The following is a 23,959-nucleotide window of genomic DNA, read 5'->3' as shown; positions in this document are numbered from 1 at the left end:
AATTTTGCAGTGGCCTAAGTAGCATATACGCACCCCTTGCCATCCCGCCTCATTATCTGAGCCACCAAGTGCCCCATTTGCTTATCCTTCCCTGTCCTTCAAAGTCCCATGTGCCTTCCCTCCTTAGGATGCCCACATGTCCTGTACATTTGACCTAATACACTCCCCATCCTCATGTTGGTTTAAGTCCTACTTATAACTCAGGTCTTTCCTTAAACAGAATTTCTCCATGGAAACCTTCCAAACTTCTTATACTCACTTGTACTTTTGTACTTTTTTCCATAGTACTTATCACAATTATAGTAACATCATTTACCTCTCTTTGTTGAGCATCTATCTCCCCCAGTGGAGCACCAACTCCGTGAGGGCAGGAACCAAATCATTTACCCTTGTAAATCCACAACACTAGCAAAATGTCCAGCTTATAAGAGGCATCCATACAAATTTAAAGTATGAACACTGAATGGGTAGATGGAAGGAAACTGCAGAAAAAGAATCAAGGTAGATTCTGAAAAATATCAATTGGGCTGGCACCCAATAGGTTGCCAGAAGCTGTGGCAAGAGACATTTCAAAGCAATGGCAAAGGCAGCATAAGGCTTTGGAGGGCAGAGAAGGAGTGAGTGGGATGTGAGGAGAGGAGAAGGTGGGTAGAAGCTGCATGTTCCTTGTGGAGGGAAGGATGAGGAAAAAAGGTCAGTAACTGTAGGAGGAAGGTGGTCAGGGGGGGACATTGTGCTGGAGTCTATGTTGGCATTTGTATGACTAAAAAGCATATTTCTACGTTCTTAGAAGAGCTTCAACAGAAGGGAATCTTTCACAGATACTGTCCAAGGGGAGGATAATTATGAATCCAGAATCCAAAGAAACCAGGAGGCATGGGCTCCAGGACACAGAGCTTTCCCAGGGACTGGAGGGAAGGTGGGACCATAGAGGTGGCCCAAGTATATTGAACTAGGAGTGGGGAAGGGAGGATGTCAATAATATTGTCCCAGTAACTTCCATTCCCTCTATACAGAAGAAATAGTGTAGGTAGAATTTTTATTATAAATAATATTTTTTAAACTATCTGTCATTAATAGTTTTCTCATTTTGGCAATAAAGCTCACATATTCATTTTTCTCCTTTTGAATCATTATCCAGATAGAGAGGATGTTTTCACAACTGTCAGTCTTTTGCTCTGTCACTCCCAACACTTCTGAATTTCTTTAAGGGCAATTTTCCTTGCAAAATCTCGGTATATGTGTATCTTTTTCAGAAAACAGAAGCCACTTGTAACATTCTGAATAAGAGATGTAAATACATTAAGCATCCCAACTTTCAACCAATATCGAATCACAATTGACTACACACTCAACCTTAAGCCATATTTAGCCCTTACGGGAAATCCGTGCTATGACAGCAATCAGCTCTGTATTGACAATAAATATTTTGCTTCTTGAACTCACATGGAGAAACCAAAGTTAAGAAGGCCACAGGGTCCCTCGGACTCTGGGAGATGTCAGATGGAATGGAAGGATGGAGGGCAGGGCTTTCTAACCAATGTCACACACAGTGTGTCATGCAGGTGTCTTGGGAGCATGACCACCCTCTCTCATGACTGCACACTCCCCCTTCCCATGAACCCACTGTGACCCAGAAACACACCAGATCATTCCTTCATTCCACAAAGATTCCCTGAGCACCAACTCAGTGTCAGGCCTATGCTTTGCCTTAGGGAAGAAGATAAATAACACAAAGCTACAGTCTTTGAGGAACCCTGGTCCAGTTGTTGTATAGACGAGGCATAACCACCTCCCGGCATGCACCCTCCTGCACTGGCAATCTACATCTGGACTCTCAATTGACAGCATCTTGAATTCCAAGCCATTCTGCCTCATGTTTGGGTGCAAGTGGCATCCTCTACACTTACTTCATGCCCACTTTATCTTTCATCTTCCAACATCAAAGATTTCCCATAGGAAGCCATGGGACCTGTCTTAATGGGCATCCAACAAAAGACAACATTTGCAAGTATGTTTGGAAAAGAAAAAGATGGAAAAGCACATGTAATGAGTCTTGCCAGATACAAAAGTGTCACTTATTAGGTAATGAAAAAAATGACCTTTGTTTTAACATGGTTCCTGAATATCTTTCCGTGAGCATGTTTTACACTGACTGACTGATGTAGAACATTTGTAAACTAGACTGTACCCTGGTCTTTGTGCCTCAAAGCAGCAATGAAGTTTTCCTATGTTCCCACATCCTACATTGTGGAACAAAAATGAGCTTTGTATACATATCATAAAAAAATGCTGTTTTTGAAGACACTAGCAAAGAGGAAGGCATTTGTAGGGTTCTAAGCCTCATTTGTACGAATCCTAAAACCAGGGGGATTCTTTGGAAAAGTCAATGAACCTCTTTCAGCTGGTTATCATTTGGATTCGATTAAAAGCCTTTTGTTACCACAAGGATCCTGTTTGGAGATATCATGGTAGACTGGAAAGGTCCTGAATTTAACCAGAAGACCTAGCTTTAAACCTGACTTCGGCTCTAACTAGTTGTGTGCCTTGGGCAACTCACCACTCACTAGCCCCAGTGTGCTTCTATGTAAGATGGGAATAATAACATCTGGCCTTTTCCTACCACTCGAGGTGGTCTTGAAGACTGAAGGAGCATGACTGTAAATAAATAAGAGTGGTTTATAAATAACAGGGCCTGTTATTAGGACTCACTCTCAGTATTGAACTTGAGAGGCAGCATTATAGCAAAACTCCATTTTACTCAACTGTGATATTGAAGAAGAGAATTACATAGGATGTGTGGGTGGTTATTGCACATTAAGACTGAAATTCATGGAATCCTAGAACCATAAAAGGCCGTATTGGGTAGGGGTTAATGAAGAAAACAAAAACCTCTCTAGAAACTTTGAACATAAAGGAGTTTAATTACAGGTACTTGACAGTATCACTAGAAGGACTGGAGACATAGGCTTCAGGTTGAGCCTCTGTGAATGACTCCAGAACATGATACACTGACCCTTGAGGAGAGCTGTTGCCTCCACCACATTCAGAAAGGTGAGAGAGAAATCAAGGAGGAACTGCTAGGGTCAAATACACGCCAGCTTAGCTGAAGACAAAAGAAGAGTAATCTGAGACTGTCACCACTGCCTCTTTATAACCAAACACAGAAGAACGACTGCAGGAGATCATACTTCGTCCTTCAACATCCCACACGTCTGTAGAGACAAACCAAAGAATGCAGAGAAGTGGCCTCCTTCACATATTGTATAAGTGCATCTCATACTGGTGGAATGAATTTACAGCCAGAATATTAGACACCTCAAGGAAGTCTAGTAAATGTACCTTGAGATTCCCTGATTCTGTATTATAAGAAGTCGTACTAAGAGGATGTGGGGATGGAGACTAAGTGAGATTCAACCAAACAGCAAACCTGAGAAAGCATCCCAGTCAGTATCCTTCTTTTTTTTTTTTTTTTAATCTACGGGACCAGTTGCTGACTTGCTCTGGGGTCTTCCTTTTTCAGTTTATATGGCCTCTTCTATAAAATGAATCAAATTAACTTTCCCTTACCTACTTCATAAACAAGTTCCAATGAAATTTTGATTTTTTAACAGCAAAATAACTTCTTAATCTCCTATGTATCAATGCTATATATTAAGATCCACAATGACTAGTTCAGGTAAAAGTGCTTTGTTAACTAATTCATTTTCCTTAAACTTGTTCATAAAACTTCATTGTGATGAAAAGAAACAAAACACTGAGAAAGTACTGCGAACTAAAAAAGTCCTTAAAATGAAAACCATATGCAGGATGCTTTTAATTCTCTTTTAACGCTAAATATTTTTTTCTTATTTTATAGAATAATGTTTCTCCACTGACAATAATTTAGTTTCCTGATAAATGTACACAGATTTAGTCAACATCAATTATATCTAAGCATATACCTAAGCATTTTTTCAGAACAAAATTAAAATAAAAATTTCCCCAAATTGAAAATTAACATATGAAGAAAATAATAAAATCAAATATCAGAGCACAAAGAGATCAAAGGGGAAGCCAAAGAACTCTTCAAGAGTCTAGCCTTCTTTACATGCTATTTCATTTAGTTTTTAACAGAAATCGACAGCTTCTTTAAAATCTCATGTAAATCTCAGAAATATGTCCTAGTTCCTTTCCTTACTGATATACAGGGGCACTGGCTCTGACTGTGGGATGGGACATGGAATAGATGGGGGGAGGGGAGCATTATGAAATCTTTCTGGGCAGATGGAATTTATGATACAGTCTGAAAAGGCTGCTTGAACCTCATATTAGCTCCAGTAACAGGAAAACTAAGGTCTTCAGTCACGAAATATTTGTTATTTAGGTGAAGACCCACAGCATTAGTCGACAATTCACAATCAATCTCATTCCATTTTCTGCCAGGCACTCCTTGTTCATGATAATGTGAAACAATCCTGATAAAGAAACATTTAACTACAGATTAACAAGTTCAATGTAAAAAAGCAAAACGTTCCTGTCCCATTTAAACAGTCATTGCATGTAAATATCATTTGAAGCTATTTACTGATAGGCTAAAGTTTCCTGGGAAGGATTAGAGATATGCTAATAGCCAGAGTAAATTATCCTACTGCACCATAGGTGGGAATATCAAAGTCAGGCAAGATGCGAGAGAAAAACTACTAGAGAAAATTATATTCCAGAAACAGCACTCTACTAGTCTGCTCTGTTATGCCAATAACAGCCTGTAGGCACTACATTTCCTTGCTCAATTACTACCGTTTTGTTTAACTGCTTTCGCCTTTGGGGCATTTACTACACCTGCTTCACTTCCCAGGCCTTACCTTAGGGTAGATAAGGACCTAATCAAGGTCCATCTAAACCCAGGATAAGTCATTTTTGTTACTGTTGAAGAGGGTCCTAAAGCAATAATAAAAATGCTTTAGGCTTTTGTTTTCATTGAAAATAAGAAGAAAATAGCTTTCTTAGATCCAAGACAGGCAAAACCAACCTACGGAGCTGTAAGTCAGGAGAGCGGGTGTAGGGGCCAGAAGGGAGCACTCAGGGGCTTGGTGGGCTGGCGATGCTGTTTCTCCATCTGGTGCTGATCACGTGAGTGTTCATTTTGTGAAAACTGACCCAGCTGGACCCGAGATTTGCGTGTTTTACTTCATGAACGTTACACTCTGATCAAAAGCTTAAAATAGCTTTATTGACTTACTTTGGAAAAGTGATATTCTTACACTTAGATTACAGTAATCACTGTCGATGAGAAATTCACAAAAGCTCTTTGGACATGAAAAAGGGACAAATCTGGACATAGTTAAGTAGTATTTTAGAGGGCACCTGCCAGCCCTCTGGGGGCTGCGTTTGGATCCACCACCTACCAACCAGGGCTGTTTGTGCCCTCTTTCCCCTATAACCTGTCCAAAGTCAATGCTGCTGACTGACCACCTTGTAAACGCTTCTCCCCTGCTCCCTCATTAATCTTGTCAGTGTCACCTTGTCATCATTTTGGAAACTGCAACTACAGATTCTACATAATGCAAAAGTTCTAACTGAGCTTTTGTGTAGGATGCTGGGAAATGTGCAGTATACTAACATGATTTTTTATTATTATTCCCTGTTTTAGCTGTGGGTTTTTTGGTGGGGAGGGCAGAGTGGTGGAGAGGGGTGAGGGAGTTACTTGTTCAAATCCACGGGGCGCTCAGCACATCCAAACCTCCAAGCTTCCTCAGCCTTCTTCTCAAACAACTTAGCCAGTCTAGCAATTATGACCTTTGAATGTAAGATTACGCTTCTGAGACATGATGTATGATGTGAGACTTACATATATCTATCTCTATATAATTTTTTCTTGCTAAATTACAAAAGTTTTTTTAACTGTTTCCTTTTCCTTCTGGGCATCATACCTGTGCACTTACTCTGTGTGTGTGTGTGTGTGTGTGTGTTGTGTGTAATCTAAGGTTTTTAAGTAGAAGTAAAACTTTCAGTTGCTTTGGAAACTGACTTCCTTTAAAGAGAAAGAGTCCTGCATTTTTTACATAGATTCATTTTCTCTGAGATACCTATATTTTTTAAAAGGGTAAAAGAACATTTTTCCCTTTCAAATCATAAAATATGAAATTCAAAACACACTTTAAAGGGAATGGAAGGAAGCTCTGGATCTTCCCACCTATAGAATAAAAGAATCATCCAACACAAACTGACCACCTTGAAAAAGTTCATGGCCCTCTAATTATTGGGGGACCATCACTTTTAACAACTTATTTTATTGAGTGTTGTATGTCAGGCGCCACACAGAGCAATGCATGTGCCTTCACTCCTTTAATGGTAACAGCAGTTCTGTGCAGTAGGAGATACTACAATCCTTACATTACACATGAGGAAACAGGTTGAGATGCATTAAGCAATTCACCCACTGTGAGCTCTGAATTTGGAGGGTGAGAGTGGAGAAAAAGAAAACAACCAAATGAGAAGCCCTCCATGCACCAGAGGTTGTAGAACAAAGACACAGATCTTTAAGAGGAAGGATGGGTAAACTCAGAAAACAGATTCTCAACAGCCCATTAGAAAGCATAATGGTACACTTGAAAATGAGGAGTTTGAGGCAAATCAGGGGTTGGGAAACCTTCGTCTTTCCCTCCACATCCTGTCCAACACAGAGAAACAAGAGGGGCCAGGCTCACAATCTCCCAAGCTCCCTAGCTGAGATGGAGAAAGTTAGCTCACTCTCAAGCACCCAGTCCTGTACGCCCACCTCCTACTACCAGAGACTGATCGTATACAAATGCAAAATGAAAGCAAAGATACAAACGCACAATAAAAGCAAGGTGCATCCTTTCATATCACTGGTGAAACACATAGCCACCATAGGTCAGTCCTTTATCTGTTGGCCAAGTTCTGGAGGACAAGGCTTGGCCTTGATGTTCAGACTGTATATACCTATACGCCATTACTAGTTGTTCAAAAGTGGAAATATTTCCACATGCCCCCACAGACACTGGGGACCCACAGACATTCCCAGGATCAGGCAAAAGCATGGTTTATGCCTGGCCCTGGTGGAACAGGATGTCTCCAGGACTCCACTCCAGCTCCACTGCCCCCCTGCTGTCTGTTGTGACTAGTTAACGCCAATGTCAAAGCTTTTGGCTACCACCCTTAGAGGATCCACAGCCTCACCATGACATTGGTAGGTAGCCAACAGACTATGCAGGGCACTGCGCCCTCTGGGTGACATCCCCCATTCTACATGGTGGTCAGGACAACAGGACTGGTGATTATGGTGCTTTAGCCACTCAAAGAACAAGACAGAATCTCTACACAATTCTAAATAGGCCCACACTCATCATTTTCAAATGTACCATTATGCTTTCTAATGGGCTATTGAAAATCTGTTTTGAGTTTGCCCATCCTTTGTCTTAAAGATCAGAGAAGAGGGTTTACAATTTTTAAGTGAGATCAGATATTTGAGATATTTTAAATTATTTCCAGCATTTACTTTTCCTCACTAGCAGATGGGGCACACCCTTGGGGGTGGGGGGGGTGGGTAGCAGGTATTTCCCAAAGTCAGAGCTAAAAGGAAAAACACAGCAGCCTCCCCTGCTCAGAGGCAGGAAGTCAGACTAGACAGCCTCTCAAGAAGCTTCTCTCTTTCCTTTCCTTTTCTAACACTCCCACTAGAAGCAGATGAAAATGCTGAAAATGTTTCATTGCCTATAAGAAATTCAAAAGAAATGCAAGAATGTGAGTTAAGTCAACCTGGGCATCAGAGACACTTCCTAAATATCCCAGAAGATCTAAAAAGCTTGTCCACGATTATGTCACTGAGTTTTTTTCTACCTCCTAGGTAGGTAGAAAGGTAACAATTGGAAGAATTTCTCAAAATACAAACACAGAGATAAAATTAAACTTACAAACCAGTGAAAATGTACACAGGCCAGCAAGATTGTGCTCTCTACCATACATTCCAAGTTTTTTTTCACAAACCTTATCTCAGTGGTTTCAAAGTGTGGTTCCCCAACCAGCAGCATCAGTACTACCCAAGACCCTGTGAGAAAGGCAAATTCCCAGGCTCCATCTCAGACCTTCTGAATCAGAAACTGAGGGTGGGCCCCAGCAGTCTGAATCTTACCAATCCCCCCACATGTTTCTGATGCACGCTCAAGTGTGAGAAGGGCTGCTTTACCTATCAGCTGCTGCCAACGTTTAGATGAAATAGGTAGGAAAGGTAGCATTCTCACAGTCTGAGCAAGAGGCAGCAAAGATTCACAGAGGTTAAGTGATTAAGCTAAAGTCACACAGCTGACTGGTAAAAGAATCAGCAGGTACGCTCAGGCCTTTGGACTCAAGATCTAGCTCTCTGTGTCTTCAACACAGTCTCACTAATATGCAATACAATTAGCCAGATAACTTAAACTGGCTTGATACTAGAAGGACAAATATGAACGGGGGAGAGTAGAAGGGTGACACCTGGGGAGGAAAAAAACATCCTAAGAAAGTCTGGGTCCTTCTTACTCCACAGATCACCATGGAGACCAAGAAGGCCAACCAAGGAACTTACAGGATAGTCCATTGCATTCCACATAACCTGACTCCTGGATGCAGTCTGGTTTCTCCCCTATGAAAGATCTGAGATTCCCCTGGCCCTCTCCTTAGTGTCCATATCCTTCCTACTGGACTGCCCCAGAAACTCACTGTTCAATGCTCAGAGGGAGCCCTTCTCACCTTCTGCAGGTGGCGTTTGACTAGCAGCCTCTCCATCACTCTCCCTGCAGCCCTCATAATCTCTATATCATTGGTGTTCTTGATAATTTTCTGTCTCCTCCACCTAGTATGTAAGGTCGGTAACAGCAGGGAGGTTGCTGCTTTCTTCATCACACCAGGCTCTAATCCAGGGCCTGGCATTAGTAGGTGAGGAAGAAATATATGTGACATAAATTCACATAATAAAAGTCATCTACCTGGATGTATCAAAAAGTGTTTCCACAGAAGAACTTCATTTTCAAAGTGACACTCATATTTTCTTCCAAACAAGACATTCTAGAGAATTATTTTTTCTTCAAACATTGTATAAATTTTATTTTATTCATTATTATTTATATTAGTTATCTATTTTATACTTATTAGTGTATATATGTCAATCCCGATCTCCCAATTCATCCCACCACCACCGCCCCCCCCGCCACATTCCCCCCTTGGTGTCCATACGTTTGCTCTCTACATCTGTGTCTCTGTTTCTGCCTTGCAAACCGGTTCATCTGGAGAATTATTTACAATGCAGTTTAAAATCATCTCTGTGAATAAATCCAGAGCTTATCCCGGAATACCCTTCTTATTCTGCATAGTCTCTTTCTCTCTCTCTCTTGCTCTCTCTCTTCCTTCTGTCCTTCATTCTCTTTCTCAGTAAACCCATCATCATATTAGCTTTCTATCTGATCTCAAGATGGGCAAGACTGCTTTACTTGTTGTTGAACTGCATTTTCTCTGTTTTTCCTTGACACAGACAAAGCATTTCATCTGTCTGAACTTATTGTTTAGATTGTGGAATAATCCATTTACAAAGCATCCGGTCATTAGACTAGGACAGAAAGAGACAAGTGTAAAGTCCATAGTAAAAGGATGCCTACAGCATTTAATAACTGGTATGAGCTTTCAAGGAAGCTGTGGGCTCAGCCTCCAAGTCCTGTTTGCACTTCCAAATGGACAAAATATAGACACAGACCCGCTCAGCTAAGTAACTGGATTCTCTACCTGGAATATTTAAATTGTTTTCAGACACTGGAAAATGGCTTAAGAAGATTAAAGAAAAATACCCTGGAGAATAACAGGCTATAATTTACTAGGTGGAAAATCTTTTCAGCAAGAAGAATGCCTCATTCTCCTATAACTCCTCCTGTTTAAGAGATGTCGTAGTCATTTGGACCCAAATTTCCTTAGATCCAGCAGCTCAGGTTTATTCCCATGGGTTGTTCTTATCAAACCTGTTGAATGACATCTAGGCCATAAAATTGATAAACTAATGTCCTCCATCCGAAGATCCCCATGTATTCAGCAAGATTATTAAAGTGTCTGAAGGCAATGCGCGGGGTGGGGGGTTCACTTGAAGTCCTAGGGTCCAGGGTTCCTGTAAAGTACTGGACTTAGCCCAGCCCCTCCTGGCATAAGATGAAGGTAAACTGAGGTAATGTCTTGTGTTCTATGTCTATTTCGAACTGAAGACTCCAGCCAGCTCAGTTCTCAGAAACTTGTCCTCCCGCTTAGCCTGCAGGCCCACCGAGCCCTCATCGACCCCTCAGTGACCCCCTTCTGCTCTTCAGCCCTCCCCTGGTGTGTCCTCCCCAGCCTTTCTCAGGGCCCTTCTCTGCGGAGCCCGGGCGCTAAAGTTTGGCATCACCGACCACCTGTCGGCTGGACCGCTGTGTCCTCTGCCTCTACCGCGTGGGCGCCCAGAAAAGCGCTAAGACGCTGAGCAATCATTCAACAGTTTCGGACTCCCAGGCAGTTCCTTCTCGAAAGGGACCAAAGGAGGTAACAGGGGGTGCATCTGCGCGCGGAGAGGGGCGCGACTTGTTCACACCGCAGCGCTTTCCTGCGGGTCCCAACTTCACCCTCCCCACTTTCCAAACTCTCAGGACCCGTCACCGGCAACGCCGGCCCCTTCGGCTCCACTGGCCCAAAATATTTCAGACCTCAGGGGGCGCTGACCAGACCCAGCCAGGACGTCAACTACTGAACCCAAGGACCCAGGAGCGGGCGCCCAGCCGCCGCTGTCGGCCACCCGCCCGGGCGGCGGCGACCTGAGCGCTCCGAAGCCCCCGCGCCCTCCCGGGTGCGCCCATTGCATAACGCACCCCTCGCCCCACCCCCACGAGAGGCCCGCGCCTGCCCCGCGCCCAGCCGGCACCCCCGCCAGCCGCCCCGACTTACATCATCCCACTTGACGAATTTGGTGCCCTTCTTGAGGCTGTCGGACACGCACACGGGCTTGAGTTGCAGAGCGTGTACTCCAGGCTGAGCCCCGGCCATCAGGGCTCATCGGGGCTCCGGGCGGCCCGGGCGAGCGCGGCAGGGACGGGGCGCAGGGCGCGGGCTCCTTTCCCGGCTCCAGAGGCGCTCGCCTCTGCTCCCGCGCCGGCCTCCGCACCTCCTCCGGCGCGGCTCAGTAGGCGGGGCGCGCGGGGGCGAGGCGCCCGGCCATGGTCGGGCGGCACGCGGGGTCGGGCGCCCGCGGTGGAAGCGGAGCCTCGGAGGGCAAAGAGCCGCCAAGCAGGGCTGCCAGCCGCCTCCGGATACTGCTCCTCGGCCGCCGCCGCCTCCTGGCGTACCATTCAGCACATCCTCTAGACATGGAGGGAGAGCGCGAATGACACACGCTCGGCGCCCCCCCGCCCTGCTCCTTCCCCTCCTCCCTCCTCCTCCCGCCCCCCTTCCCCGCCACCAGCGCTCGCTCAGTCCCTCCTTCCCTCGGCGGCTTCCAGCCCAACTTTGCGCACTGGGTCAGGCGCCGGGAAGCGGGGACGCAGCGGCACCTCCCGGCTCCCGGCCTTCACTGCAGCCAACGCCTGCGCCGCCGCGCCTCTGAGCATGCCTGGTGCCCCGGTGGCGGGGTGCTGGGGTGTCCAGGAGCCAGACGTTCCTGGGGGTTTGCTGGGGAACGTGAGCCCGAGCCTGGAAATGTCCTTGGGTCCAAACGGGGTGGGAAAATGGAGCCGTCGGAGGGAGCGGAGAAGCGACCCACTGCTTTCCCCTCTAGCTGGAGCTCTCCAGCGCTGACCACAAACCAGCTTTTTGAAAAGACAATTATTATTTACTAGTAGAGCAGAGAGCATTTGAGAGGCATGGAGTAAGAGCTCTTTGGGGAAACCTTGCCAGTCCTGAGAACTTGCAGCGCACTGGTCTTGAAGCCCGGGCATTCTTCGGTTAAGTTGTGTTTCTGAGAAAGCAAGCCCATTCTAAGAGAAACAATGCTTTTATTTCCCACGATGACAGAAGGCCCCTGTGTGTGTGTGTGCGCACGTGCGCGCGTGTATCAGAGACAGAGGAGGAGAGAAAGAGAGAGAGAGGTGTCTAACTGATAGAAACTTGCTCATTTAGGAACATAGGTGTAAGGATGTTTGTACTCATTCAACAGACATTTCTCATTTCTTTTAAAACAAAGAAAGAGATAGCCCCACCAGAATAGATCAAGTTTAAAAGACCGATAATACCAGTGTTGACAGAATGAGGAGCAACTGGAAATTTCATTCACTGCTGGAGAGAGTATAAAATGGTAAAGCCGCTTGGAAAAACAGTTTTTTTTATGAAGTTAAACATTTACTTATCATAAAACCCGGAACTTCCACTTCTAGGTATTTACCCAAGAGAAATGAAAACATATGTTCTCACAGACTTGTTCAGTACTGCTCGTAGCTTTCTTCATCATATCCCCAAACTGGAAACCACAAATGTCAATCAACAGGTAAATGGATAAACAAAATGTGGTATGCCAAACAATGGAATACCATTCAGCAATATAAAAGTAATGGGCATACAACCACACAGATAAATCCCACAGACTCTAAGCCTAGTGAAAGAAGCTGGACACAATAGACTACATACTGTTCAATTCCACTTGAGGAATTCTACAACAGGTAAACCAGTCTATGTTGACAGAAAGCAGATCAGTGGTTGCCTGTGGCCAGGAGTGGCAGGGATTGACAGGGAAGGTGAACCAGGGAACTTTTGAGAGTGACGGAAATGTTCCATATTGTGTGTGTACACAGTTGTCAAAATTATAGAACTGTATACCTAAAATGAGTATGTTTTATTGTAAGTAAATTGTACCTCAATAAAGTTGATTTTACAAAAGAAGAAACAGAATATGAACAAAGAAGGAGAGAAACATTCTTTTCTCTTAAGTGTTTGTCTTTTTTCCTCTGCCCCAGAGGCTTCCAAGGCCCAATGTTTATAAACTCGGTCAAAACATTACCCAAAATCTGATGGGGAAATTTGCTGTTAAATATTTCAATGCATTCAAAACATATGTGTTGATTAGCAGCTGTATGCTAGGCACTACGATAACCACCAAGGATAACCTGGTGAACATGACCCCTGACTCCTGCTCTTTTTTGGGGGCTTTACCTGGTCCTTGGAAGCCACTTGCCACAAAGAATCTCTCTAAAGACTGACTTATTTCATTTTGATCACATGTCCCTAAACTAAAACCTGAGTATATTGTCCAAAGACTCGCTATCCAGTGGCCTTGGCTTGCTAAGTGCAGAAAGCACCATCACATTTTCACACTGCTTCTCTTGAAAACAGCAACACAACTCTACTTCCAGCGTTCCTGCCCTTCTCAATTGTGCTTATAATTCATCCTACCAGACTTGTTCTTTTCTCTTCTCTGTTCTCTCTTTTACTTCTCCACTGCCCTCAGTTTTGTACTGAAAAGATTATTGACCAAATAGGCTTAACAACAGAATGATGTAGGAAGGCAAGATAGACCAGAGATGTGCCCTCTAGAAGCCGAGTTTGGAGGATTAGAAATGGGCTCTAGGCTAAATGAGAAGGTAGAATGAGCCTCTTCGTGGTGGCTGATTGCATCATCTCTCTCTGTTCCTTGTCCTCTGTATCCACACACTTTGCCATGTGACCTTATGGTGACCTGTGTATTCATTCACCCCATTGATATTGGCCAATGAGATGCTAGAAGATGTGACCTAAGCAAAGGCTTGAAATATACTTGTGGGGATGGGTGGGAAATATATGTGCCCTCTGGAGTTTCTGGTTATTACCATGAGACAAACATGTCTCAGAGAGCCATACGGGGCAGATGTAGGCCCAATCTGCAGCCTAGAGGCAAATCCAACAGAACCCATCTGAGATCTGCCAGAACCCAGACAACCTGAAGACTTATGAGCATGACAATATATGCTCATTGTTGAATCCACCTATCTGGCCAGGGACTGGGGGATCATTTATTATGCACCATTATTGTGGGAAGTAGCTGGTTGAGTCACTCATCTAGTAGTCTTGATCCTTCCCAGCTGTTGCTTGTTGTTGTGAATGTAAGGAGAATAAAGCTGTAGAATTCGGAACAGTGTTTGTCTTCAAGACAAGCATGGACTGTGGGAACTCCTTCTGCCAGCAGAAGGATGCAGTCTGAGCCAGGAGAGCTATGGGATGACCCCCTTCAACATGTAAGATGAGGCTTGAGGCAGCTTGGTTCAACTCCCTCATTTTCCACACCTCTGGTTAAGATACAAGACAGAAGTAGTTTTAACATGTGGGGATTTTTGCCATGCAAAGGGACTGGTAAGAACATCCAAAATTGTGCGAGCCAGGCCTGTGATCCATCCAGTTCAGTGATCTGTTCTGTTTTAAAAACAATAAAAAGGTCTGTTTTATGTGAGAGCACAGAATTGCCCTCGGGAATGTCAGCCTCAGGGAGTTGGCAAAGCTAACCATTACTGAGAATTAACTCTAGGCCAGAGCACTAGGCTAAGCACTTCCCAGATACTCGGTAACATAACACTTACTGTTCAATAGCACACTCCCACACCCTTTTCCTTGTTAAGCAAACCCTGATTTGGTTCAGCTGGCAATGTGCTTAGGAAAGGTGGCTCCTCCCTCTTCCCAGGAAATGAACTGCGATTGGTCTATTGGTCTAAAGCAATTATAAAATCACATTCTCCTTCTCTCTGATTGGTTTAGGAGGTCATTAGGAGACCCAAATCTGCCCAATGGATTAAGGGAGTAGGGCCTGCTCCTTTCTCTGTCTCCCTCTGACTTTGTCTGTCTCGCCCTCTCTGTTTTTCTCTCTCTCTGTTACCCCGTAAAGAGGACAGCCAACTAGAAACATGCAAAGAGCCTTAATCAGTCCTTCATGAGATTGTTAGCCCTTTGCAAGTATCTAGGTTTCCTGATAAGTGAGGCAATAAGTGTGTTTATTGCTTAAGCCTTACTATTAGCCTCAGCTGATCTAGTGGACCATATTATTATCCCCAGTTTTATTGATTATAAAATTAAGACTTGGAGAGGTGAATTAACCCGCTTAAGGTTACCCAACTTGGAACCAGGTTTGACACCTTGGATCTCTGATTTGAGAACTTAACTCTCAACCACCATGCTAGGCACCTCTAGAACTTACAACTCAGATCTGAGTAGTTTTTCCCTACTTCAACTGCAATATAATGTAAATATTCCCAATTCCTCTAGAAAACTGTGGTTTGTAGCCCTGTCTCTTAGCAGTGCATCACTCACTCGAGGTCTGCCACAGTGGGAAGGAAGGGTGTTTTGATTCGAGCAGACATACTTTCTAAGAGCCAGCTCTACCAATGACTCGCTTTGTGACATTGGGAAAGTATCTTCCTCCTTCTGAAATACAGAAGCCTAATATATTAATGGGTAAATAATAATGATGATGAAAGCTATAAGGGTTTTAAACTTTTAATTCATTAATCCTCACATTAACCCCATGAACTGGGTTATCATTATCATCTCCATTTTTTTTTTTTTTTTTTTTTTCAGTACACGGGCCTCTCACTGTTGTGGCCTCTCCCGTTGCGGACGGAGCACAGGCTCCGGACGCGCAGGCTTATCAGCCATGGCTCACAGGCCCAGCTGCTCCGCGGCATGTGGGATCTTCCCGGACCGGGGTACGAACCTGTATCCCCTGCATCGGCAGGAGGACTCTCAACCACTGTGCCACCAGGGAAGCCCCATCTCCATTTTATAGTAGAGAAAACTGAGTCAGGAAGTATTAAATACTTGTACAGGCTTTTCCAGCTAGTAAGTGGAAGAACCAGAATTAAATCCCAGGCAGCTTGGCCCTAGAGCAGACATGTTTAATCACCACACTACGCTTTCTTGAAGAGTTATTGTGAAGATCAAATGAAATCATGTATGCAAGTCACTGTCACATAGTGCTAATCAATAGTAGTTAATGCACTTATAATTATTCTAAAATTGTACTATATTGCCTTTATGTGCCCTAGAATAACTTTTTATGAGCAGTATTCAAAGACAGCATCCTAATTCTGTGGTCTGTGATTTAGTCAACTTCTTTCCGCCTGCATTGATTCTATAAACTTTAATCATAGCCATTTTCATCTCTAACCTTCTAGAATTCAAAAGTTCTTTTCCATTACCAATAAATGTGTTCTAATTGCATCTAAGCATCAGGGTTCCTCTAACTCTATCTTTTTGGAAATAACAGAGAGATAGGGAGGAAAAACCGCCTAGAACCAGCTTTATAATAACCACATCTGGGTTACATTAAATAGCCTTTGGTACATAAAACCCTCCATCTGTGCTACTCCATACCCTTTCCATCCCTGCCTGTCTGGAATGAAGATGATCCCTACTGTGACCTTGAGGACCGCACATTGAAGAAAGCAGAGCCTCTGTTAGCCTGGGTCCCTGAAGGGACCGCAGTGTGAGTGTCACGTGATCACCTGCACAGTATAATTCTGTGAACAAGAACTATACGTTGAGAGTATTCAAGCTAAGAAGTAAATGTCATTAGCAACATTATTACCATTATTACATTTCACAGCAATATAAGAGATAAGATTTATACATCTTAGATGGTAAATAAGAACAGGCATCATGATGAAATTGCCAAGTTCTGACTCAGTGAGTTCTATTATCAAGTAAAACCCTGTGACAGGCAGGGACTCAAAAGAAGACAACTTAAAATTATCACTGGTGCATGGAAAAAATCTATGCTTTCCCTCCCCAGAGGCTCTCCTTTGAACCCTTTCTTAATAGCACAATGTATTTTCTCTAAATTCTGTCACACAAAAGAAAAGAGCTTTCAGATTGCTTTAGTTATGTTAAAAAAATGGTGGGTTTTTTTTTTTCTTCTTGAAAAAGAAAATGACCTGATATTCATTTAAGCTCTGTTTCATCCTTCATTTAAAGTAAAAGCTTTTATTGAAATCTGTCTGATCACCTTAAACACCATTTTGAAAAAAAAGAATTTGGAAGCGCAGATCCAAAAATGTCTAAGGAGAGATGCTCTAAGAATCCGATTTCACAGAAAATGCAGGTGTTAGGGAATGTGGCCCATGGAAACAACGCCTCAGAACAAGAAGCATCTAGGAAAGACCTCTCCACCTCACCCTGCTTCCCTCCTGCCATCTCCAGACCCTCTGACAGAGTGATGCAACAGGCAAGTGTCACAATATAATCTTCATGAGTCATTCTGTTTTCTCTATTCTATAAAAATAAATATCAGCACCCCCCAATCCTTTCTCACTTCAAATATAACCACCAGCCTTTGGGTCTCTAGTGATATCTCACCAGAATTTAAAGGAAATTTATTATTATTTTTGAGCTTTTGAACATATGAGTGAATTCACACTTTTAAAAAATCTTTTGGTCTATTGACTAGTTTCAGATAAAAATTCCCCTCCTAATTAAACTGAAGTTAAATTTCCCAATTTTGAACCTCTTCTTATGCAAAGACTTCAGTCACCATTTACTGGTACACTAACATCTATAAAATATGGATAACCATCTTTTCACGTTTTCTTGGGCTTTAACAAACAAGAACATGACTTTGTTTCCAATCAGGACTTCTCTTTTCTGGCATTCTGGCATTTCTCTATAGTCACCCCACCTTAGGGATCTAAGAGCAAACTTTTTTGTTATAACCAATCATATTATTATGTAAAACATACAAAAGCAGTGAGGAAAGATGCTCATCAGGGAGTCCCTGTTAGAGAGAGTCTGGTTGCCTACCCAGTATCCATTCTCCTAGAGACCAGTGGCAGTAGGATTCTGTTGGTTTGAAACCTCAAAAGTTCCCTGGGGGGGGAATTCGAAACTGCTCCAGGTACACAGAGGGCAGGAAGAGACCAAAGAAAGAAGCAGACACTCTAGACTGGTAGATGACAGGTTAAAATCAAGGGAATTTACATACCAGGCTTATATCGGGCACCGGCCCACCAGAATCTTAAAGTTTGTACTTAACGTGGTTCAGTCACGTATCCCATCCAGATGGTCTCAACAACTCATGCTCTCTCAAGGATGCATCCTTGACAATGGCTCCCATTGTGAAATATTGGGCAGAAGGTACATTTCAGGGAGAGGGGGTAGGTGAGGAACCTCCAATTGCCCAGATCAAGCTCGCGGGACAACATGTCACACCCTCTTGATGACCTCCTCCAACAGACTCCAATCTAATTTGGGACGACAGTATGCTTTGTTCACCTGCCCTCATTCCCCCTCTTGCTCCATGGAATGCCCACTTGAGGGCTGAACTTTCAGCCCTGAGGTGACCTTGAGAATGGAAGTCAGAAGTGAGGTGGGTAGAGCAGGAAGATAGAAGTTCTTGGGTCTCCCAACAATCACATCATCCTGGATCACCTAGATTTTAAATCAGCAAAAGGTTTCTATCTCATTTAAATCCCTACAATTTGGGGAGGTTTCAGCCCATGAAGCCACAAACAGCCCTAACTGGTACTAAAGCAAACACCGAACACTCTTGTGGCTTCTGATGCTATTGTTTTGTTCCACTTCGATTCTCTAAATGCCTTTCAGTGCTCTGTGCCAGCAGGTTATGAAAAATGCCTTTTGTCTTTTCATGTATTTCCCTGGGGTTTCTGTTTCTGAAGAAATCGCTGGTTTTCAGTCATTCCACCGATTCAGGATCAGGGTAGAAACACTGATTTTCATGGAAAAGAATTGTACTCAAAGTATTTGTGAGGTTAAGTAATGAGGGAGCTGGCATAGTGTTGCATTTTATTCAAAATAGGCCCCAATGCTACAGTAGCAGCTACATAATTAGAGATAGATGTTGCCATGTATGTCAATCTATGATGATTTACAGAGACTGTGAACTTGTGCTTTTTCTCACTTGAATACCATCTTTTACTTTAATGCTGACATTATAATATACTAGAGAATTGACAGAATAAGGGTTTGGACGATTTCATTCTTTATCTAACTAAATAGCATGACTAAAAAGAAAGACATATATTCCAGTTTCCTTCTGATTTTAAAGATGGAAATAAATAAATAATCCCACATCTTTGCTGACCCAGCTTTGTAATGCCAAACTGAATCATATAGATAAAGAATAATATTGAGCTGGGATTTTGCATTCACAAAAATCGTACCAGGTTAGCAATTTAAGGCAGATTTAAAAAATTGAATCAAGTTGTACATATATTTATTGGGTAAATACAGATATTTTATAAACATGTATGCATTTCCCCAGTATAGGTTACCTCCACTGGTACATATTAAATATCAGATTCCCATATACAAATATGTACAAGGAGCAGAGAACAGCCAAGCCAAGCAACAGATGGCAGTGATTATGTTACAATTCTGAAAAGAAAAATAACTTGGAAAATGGTTTACTTAAAACTGTAGTAAAAAAATTCAGGTCATAAATATGAAGATGCAAAACACCCTCTTTTCTTGACTACAGAGAAAAAAATGAAAATACTCTAATAACAAGTAGTCACGTTTGTTTTGGGGAGTGGTTAAAAAAGAAAAATTAAGTTGCAAATAGACAATGGAGAGAACCTCCCCACCAAACAGAATATATATACTGTTATTTGAGCTATGTTGTTGCCACTGCACCTTCCAAAGGAGGAAACAATGTAAGATTTGCATCACCCTACATTCTAATTCTAGTCTGAGTGAAGATAAGAATGTTGTCTCCTGTTACCTATTCAAATTAATTTATTAGAAAGAATATACTCTTTAACTGTATGGCAGAATGAATAGGCAAACTTTTAAGGTCAGAGAGTAAATATTTTAGGCTCTGCAGGCCACATGATCTCTATCACTACTCAACTCCACCATTGTAGACTGAAATTAGCTTTAGACAGTATAGACACACACACATTGAGTGTGTCCGTGTTCCAATAAAACTTTATTTACAAACAGAGGTGGCAGGCTGGATTTGGTCCATAGACTATAGTCTGCAAACCCCTATTCTATAGGAAGGGAAAAGTTCAAGACTTCTTGAGCCTTTCCCTTAAAGTAACTGAGCATTTATTGCCTCATAAGTGTCCTATTTCTTTATTTCTCTATGGCATGGAATGTGTAGGTCTAGTTAATTCTACTAATAAACTATAAAGAAGTAAGCCCACACAATATAGCAGATTGGAAGCAAAATATGTTTTAAACATGAAGATAGGCAACTGTCTGAACTAGGTGAATATAAGTGAATATAAATTTTGGCCCATAACAACCCCTAGTGACAAAAACAGCCTGACAACAGCAAAACCTACAATAAAGAAAAATCTAAGGAAATCATCTTGCAAAATTACGTTCCCCATAAAATAATGTTTGGTGTATAATTTATAATTATTCAAATTAATCTTTTCTGCAAATATGTGAGAAATTGTTATTAAAATAGCATTTCTCATTACATTATTTGTATAAATGAAATATAAAATTGCACCAAGGATATAGAGATATAGAGTTTAGTTCTCATTAAATATGCCTAAGATATGTCCTCTAGGGGTTCTCTTCAACTCCATACTTATCTGAGGAGAGCATAGTCTCTCAAAAGATGTAAATTGAATTCCTACTGTGTGATAAGCAATCTATTAAACTCTACAATTAGTTTTGTCTCTTTTATGCCAACATAGGAAACCTAGCAATCTAGTCAACAAGAAGCTTATTGTATCATTTAGCACCTAACCACTCAATCTGTGGTCCACAAACCAGCAGCATCAGCATCCCCTGGGAGCTTTTTAGAGATACAGAATCTTGGGCTCCACCTCAGACCGACTGTATCACACAGTGTGCTTTTAGCCAAAAGCCCGAGGGATTGGTGTGCACACAGGAGCTGAGAAGTACCTGTGCAGTGTATTAGTGCCACAGGCAAGCAAATGATTCTCCAGTGTCCTGGAGTCCTGATTCCAATTTCCTAAGGAACTAACTTCTTCTCAAGGAATATCTTGGCATTGAGGAGAATCAATTTTATTACTTATAAAATAATCATAGTGTCTTTTAGGCATACATCTTAAGCTTCATCTCCTGAGAGGTAAGCTCTTTACAAAACAGCTGAAGTCAACTCCATATAATGGAGTCACACGCTAAGCTTTCATGGGCTGTTGAAGTTGGGCAAAAAATCCATGTTGACTCCACACTCCATGGGTAACATACCAACTGGCTAGTTACTGATATTAGAATATGTTTTTATGTGCTGTGATGGAAAACTAAGATTGCACCACAGGAGAAATCTAACATGCTGCTTAATATCTATACTCAGAAAATCCGTTTGTCTTAATGGCCTCTCTCTTGTTCATCCCTGAATGTTGAGAGAATAGATTTTTTTCCTCATAGTACAATAACCAGGACTACTACAAAAAAATGCACTAAGTTGCTAATAGTTGATATTTGAATTTTTAAATATTGAGATTTCCTATTTATATAATGATGTGTCTCCTTTGTATTGATATGTGTTTCATTTCTGATCCCTCTTTTAGGCAAAGACATAAATTTTGATGAGACCAATTATCTAGTTCTATTTTTAGAAGCATTTTTTAATAATAAAATAGGTTCTATATTTGTATAATTGCTTTTTATTCCAGAGGAAGGGACAGAGGAGAAAGTTGGTCACTGCTTTCTTGTGGACTCGCCTTAGCTGTAAATGTGCTCGGTAGGTTTGATTCTCAAGAATGTGAGGTTAAATCTACAGACAAAAGTTAGGCAAAGAACTGCAGTACTCACACATGGGGGGAAAAATCATCTCACATTTATTGATAGAAAATAGTTGTTTGGTGACAGTGATGAATGTCTGTCTGTGTGTGTGTGTGTGTGTGTGTGTGTGTGTGTGTGTGTTCATGTTTAAAAGTTCTCAAAAACCTGTTTCTTTGGGGAAATATTTGTCCACATTTTTCAAAAAATTGAATCAGTAAAAACAATGTCATAGACACATTGCTTTTTAGATTTCATGTTTATCAAATATACAAACTCTTAGTTTTTAAGTGCCAAATAAATGGATAAAGCTTCTCATAAATAGATGAAGCTTCCTGTCCCAACCCCACCTAATGTCTCTCTCTTCAGTTTAAGTACTTTTAATCACGTTACCTGATTCTTTTGCCATTTAGCTCCATATCGTTAAATAATACCTTTAGATCACAACTGACTGATTCACTCTGTTCACTATCTGTTGATTTCTCAATCAAGAATTGAGAAGATGAGGAAGATGAGGAACTTGGTTTTGGCATCATCCTTTCCTCATCTTTCCCCTGCCCTCCATAGATGTAGATTTATGGATCTACATAGATGTAGATTGATCTACATAGATTATCTATCTATGTAGATAATCTACATAGATGTAGATTATCCCACCATAGATGTAGATTTATGTTATATAAATGTAGATTTATGTAGATTTAGATTTATGTTAATGTAGATTTATGTTAATTTTGGTTAGCTCTATATTTCATATTTACATGTCATTACTAAACATACATGTGTATATATATAGTATATTCATAGCTGTCATGCAACTGTCATAATTAGTTTTCATTTCCTGCACAATATTTTGTTCTCTATACCTTGTTTTCTCAGTTGATCAGATTGTTTTGTACTTACTGTTAATTCCACATAGCTACAGTTGTTGAAATCTCTTCGTCTTGAGGACATGCTGATATTCTCTCATCTTTTTCTTGAAGATGTCTTCCCGGGCACTTCTGACCCTCTCCAACCTGGATTCTCCGTCCAGATTTTGTACCACTGTCTTCTGGGGATTTTTCTTCATAAGGTTGAGAATGGATTACCTTTGCCTTGTTACTGTGTTGGAACTCCCAATTCTTCCTCATTTTCTTCTTAACCCTTTGATTTCAAGGATTTTATCTTTATGTGGCCTCCTGAGAAAGTATGCAAGGGAGGTATATTATTTGGGACCTGATATGTATGAAAATACATTTATTCTGTCCTTCAAAATTAATTGATATTTTGGCTGAACAGAAAATTCTAGTTTAGAAATGATTTTCTCTCAGAATTTGGAAGGCTTTCTTCCATTGTCTTTTAGTTTCCAGTGTTGTAAACCTAGTTCTCTTTCTTGATATGAAAAAAAATTTTTTCTCTGAATATTTGTTGGACTTTCTCTCTGCCCTCAATGTCCTGAATTTACATGAATTTTGAACTTTGGTTCGAGTTATTTTTATTCACTATGCTGGGCATCCATTGGGTTCTTTCAATTTAGAAAATCATGTCATAATTCTGGGAAAAGTTCTAGAAATTATTCTCCAGAAATATTTTATTTATTACTTCCTCTTATTAATTTTCTCTTCTTCTGAAACACCTCCTGTCTTGGGTATTGAACTTTCTGGATTGTTCCTCTAATTTTCTTATCTTTTTTTCCCTGTCTGCCTGCTTTATCTTTTTGTTCTACATTCTGTGGCATTTTCTAACTTTACCTCCCATCTCTTCTGTTTCAGTTTTCCTCTCTGCTATCATGTTTTGAATTTTAAGGAGCTTTTTTTTTGTTCTCTGATCATTTTTATAGCATCCTGGTCTCATTTCCAATTCCCTCCATGATGTTAATTGAGTCTGTTTATTTTTAAAGTTTTCTTCCCACGGCTAGTCTTTGTTCCCACCTGGTTGCTTTCTCCTGCTTGCTTTGTCTCTATCTTTCATATCAGACACTTCCCACAAATATCTGGTGATTTTTGGCTGCTAGTTTATTTAAAAGAGTAGAGCAAAGAAAAAAAAAACTGATTAAAAGCTCTAAAGACATGGGCAGAGCTTATTAAATGTGGTTGTAAGATAATCAGACTGGAATATTTCCTTGGGTAACTTAAATAACAGCATTTACAGTCTTTTCTCTTATGTTGGTCAGATTTCCCAGCAAAGTTTCTTCCAGGGGTTAGGATACAGGTGTATTTTAAACAAAGTCTGACTACCAGCTATCATTATTTATTGAAAGCTCACTACATTTTTACTTTCTCCATATTACTTCATTATTATTATAATAATCATATGAGATCAGTAACAT

At 41.5% G+C, this 23,959-nt stretch overlaps 1 protein-coding gene across 4 annotated transcripts in view; it reads right to left on the bottom strand.

Moving 5' to 3' along the window:
• PLCB1 (phospholipase C beta 1) overlaps window positions 1–11,356 on the bottom strand; it is a 687,466-nt gene extending 676,110 nt beyond the window's left edge. For 3 of the 4 annotated variants that reach the window (XM_060120282.1, XM_060120283.1, XM_060120284.1), the window contains exon 1: window positions 10,930–11,356. In XM_060120282.1, coding sequence (XP_059976265.1) covers window positions 10,930–11,028 — 99 coding nt within the window. In that variant the 5' untranslated portion in view covers window positions 11,029–11,356. The remainder of the gene's footprint in view (window positions 1–10,929) is intronic. The other variant, XM_060120285.1, reaches the window with a different exon arrangement.
• Between the last annotated feature and the right edge of the window lie 12,603 nt (window positions 11,357–23,959).

This window comes from Mesoplodon densirostris, chromosome 16 (genome assembly GCF_025265405.1).
Source record: "Mesoplodon densirostris isolate mMesDen1 chromosome 16, mMesDen1 primary haplotype, whole genome shotgun sequence".
In the NCBI taxonomy this organism is placed as follows: Eukaryota; Metazoa; Chordata; class Mammalia; order Artiodactyla; family Ziphiidae; genus Mesoplodon; species Mesoplodon densirostris.
Note: the sequence above shows the minus strand (reverse complement) of the source record. Positions and strands in the feature narration are given on the sequence as shown.